The following is a 2525-nucleotide window of genomic DNA, read 5'->3' on the forward strand; positions in this document are numbered from 1 at the left end:
AGATGAATGAATGCATATTCATATTTATTTTAGAGCTACAGTAACATCTTCTGATTTCTCTCAACATGGGGACAGGAGAGCTGTCAATCAATAAATTGGGAAAAAAAAGTAACTTGCGTTACTTATTTCAAAAAGTAACTCCGATATTCTCTTGTAAATGAAAAATGTGTTTACTTTACTAGTTACTTGAAAAAAGTAATCTGATTACGTAACTCGCGTTACTTGTAGTGCGTTACCCCCAACACTGATCATGACTGCCCTAAAGACATTAAAAAAATATTACTGACTCCAAGCTTTTGAACAGTAGTGTATATGTATCCGTTGCATTCTGTGTCCATGTATGTAGGATGTACTTGGAATGGTGTTCAATATGAAGAAGGAGCCACATGGACTGATGCTGGCCAAACATGTTCTTGTGTGGGTGGACAGGTGACGTGTAGTAGGCCTAAAAGGGGCTCGGACTGTCCCAAAATGACCCCCGCACCCTTCCCAAATCCCCCAGGTAAGAGAAAGAAAAGAAATATGAAAGACGGGGAGAAAAAACAGAGGCACTGTTCCAAACTCAAATGAGTTGTCTCTGTGTATTCATACTGTACATAGGCAGTTACAGTTTGTAAGACAGCATCCTAGCCAAATCCTGACTGATTTGAATCACTCTGAGAGAAACACTTTCAGAGTTTATTGCAAATGCTAATGAGTCAGTGCAGTCAAAATATAAGTAAAAGCGTATTGAAAATATTTTATCAACATTTATTTTAATATCTGTATTAGCAATATTTGTATATTCTGAAGTATATTTAAAATTATATCTAAAAATATTTATAAAATATAATATATAATATTTATTTAGAACAGTTTCCTTAGTCCTATTCTCAATACTGACTAAAATAGGTATAGTAACATTTCACATACTGTCTACTGTTTCTAAACACCTTACCTCTAGAATGTTCCCATAATGCTTAAAATTGCTGTCTAGATAGGCATCTCACTAGGGTTTTGAAGAGCCGCAGAATATTCAGGCTGAGAGGATGAAACAGTGGCTGCTTAGACTTACATCAGTCACAGTTAAATCTAGTAAGTTGTTTAGATGTTGATAATTGTATGAAGGTGGAGATTGCTGTGGTGACTCCTGTGGGCAGTGCCAGTCCAATCAGCGCTTGTATGAAACCGGCCAAACGTTCAAGGACCCAGAGGATGCCTGTAAGACGTGCACCTGTCAGGTACACGCTATTGGAAATCCTAGATTTAACATTTTATGGATGTTTAATACCAGACAGAAACGGGCTTCAGGGTTTGTATGAGCAAGTATGAGCAACTATTGAAATGTTTCAGTGTTTATTAAATGTTTAACATTTTGGGGAAAAATGTGATGTTCTTTAAAGTTAAAAGAAACTCACCAAGGCTGCATTTATTTAATCAAAAATACAGTAAAACAGTAATATTAGGAAATATTATTGCAATTCAAAATAACTGTTTGAATTTGAATATATTTTAAAATGTAATTTATTCCTGTGATGAAAAGCTGAATTTTCAGCATCATTACTCCAGTTTTCAGTGTCACAAGATCCTTCAGAAATCATTCTAATATGCTGATGATTTTTTTTTAAGTAATGTTTACAAACTTTTGACAAGTACTGTCATAATTATCAGCTAGTTTATATACATTACATTACTGTGTGTGTGTGTGTATTTGTGTAGGATGGTCAGACAAGTTGTGCTATGCCTGCATGTCCCCAACCGAGGTGTGCTAATGCATACACTCCTCCTGGAGAGTGCTGTCCCCGGTGTCCAGGTACACTTTCACTAAACTAACCTCAGAAGATAACTTGATCTTACGTTGTGCACGCTAACAGTTAGTTTCCTCTTGTTGTTTTCTTTTTTTTCAAGACTGTGAATATGATGATAACCACATCATTACTAATGGAGAATCATTTCCAAATCCTTCGAATCCATGTGAGGATTGTGTTTGCCAAGACGGACGTGTGAACTGTGGGAATCGTGAGTGTCCGAGGCCGAATTGTAACTATCCCCGGCCGGGGACGTGCTGCCAAAACAACTGCAATGGTGAGAGTCATAAGCATTTCATTTACATTTAGAAATTTACTTATTTTTTATTTACAATTAGATCTTCCGACCACTTTTACCACTTTTACTGTCGTTAACAATAAAAATTCCATCTACGTCAACTAATATTTATAAAACTAAATGTATAAAATGTATAATAATAGAATAGTAATTTATCAGGGGCATATCTGCCCCATATTTTGTTTTTAAAGGAATTTTTTGTTACGTCAGGTGGCTTAAAACCCTGTTAAAGGGATAGTACACTCAAAAATTTTATTCTGTAATCATTTACTCACTTTCATGGCATTCCAAACTTATTATTTTCCCTCTTCAGTGAAACATAGAAGATATTCTAATGAATGTTGGTAACCAAACTGTTTCGGTTCCTATTGACTTAAATTGTATTTTTTGTCCCTACAATGGAAGTCAGTGGGAAATGAAACATTCTGAGTGTAAATAAA

At 35.3% G+C, this 2525-nt stretch overlaps 1 protein-coding gene across 1 annotated transcript in view; it reads left to right on the forward strand.

The window, feature by feature from the left end:
* Positions 1-2525, forward strand: part of LOC107733266 (kielin/chordin-like protein) — a 41813-nt gene that overhangs the window by 31113 nt on the left and 8175 nt on the right. The window contains exons 21-22 of the mRNA XM_016544834.1: positions 1699-1792; positions 1888-2064. Coding sequence (XP_016400320.1) covers positions 1699-1792; positions 1888-2064 — 271 coding nt within the window. The remainder of the gene's footprint in view (positions 1-1698; positions 1793-1887; positions 2065-2525) is intronic.

Source organism: Sinocyclocheilus rhinocerous, unplaced genomic scaffold (assembly GCF_001515625.1).
Source record: "Sinocyclocheilus rhinocerous isolate Xijiao unplaced genomic scaffold, SAMN03320098_v1.1 scaffold1782, whole genome shotgun sequence".
Classification (NCBI taxonomy): domain Eukaryota; kingdom Metazoa; phylum Chordata; class Actinopteri; order Cypriniformes; family Cyprinidae; genus Sinocyclocheilus; species Sinocyclocheilus rhinocerous.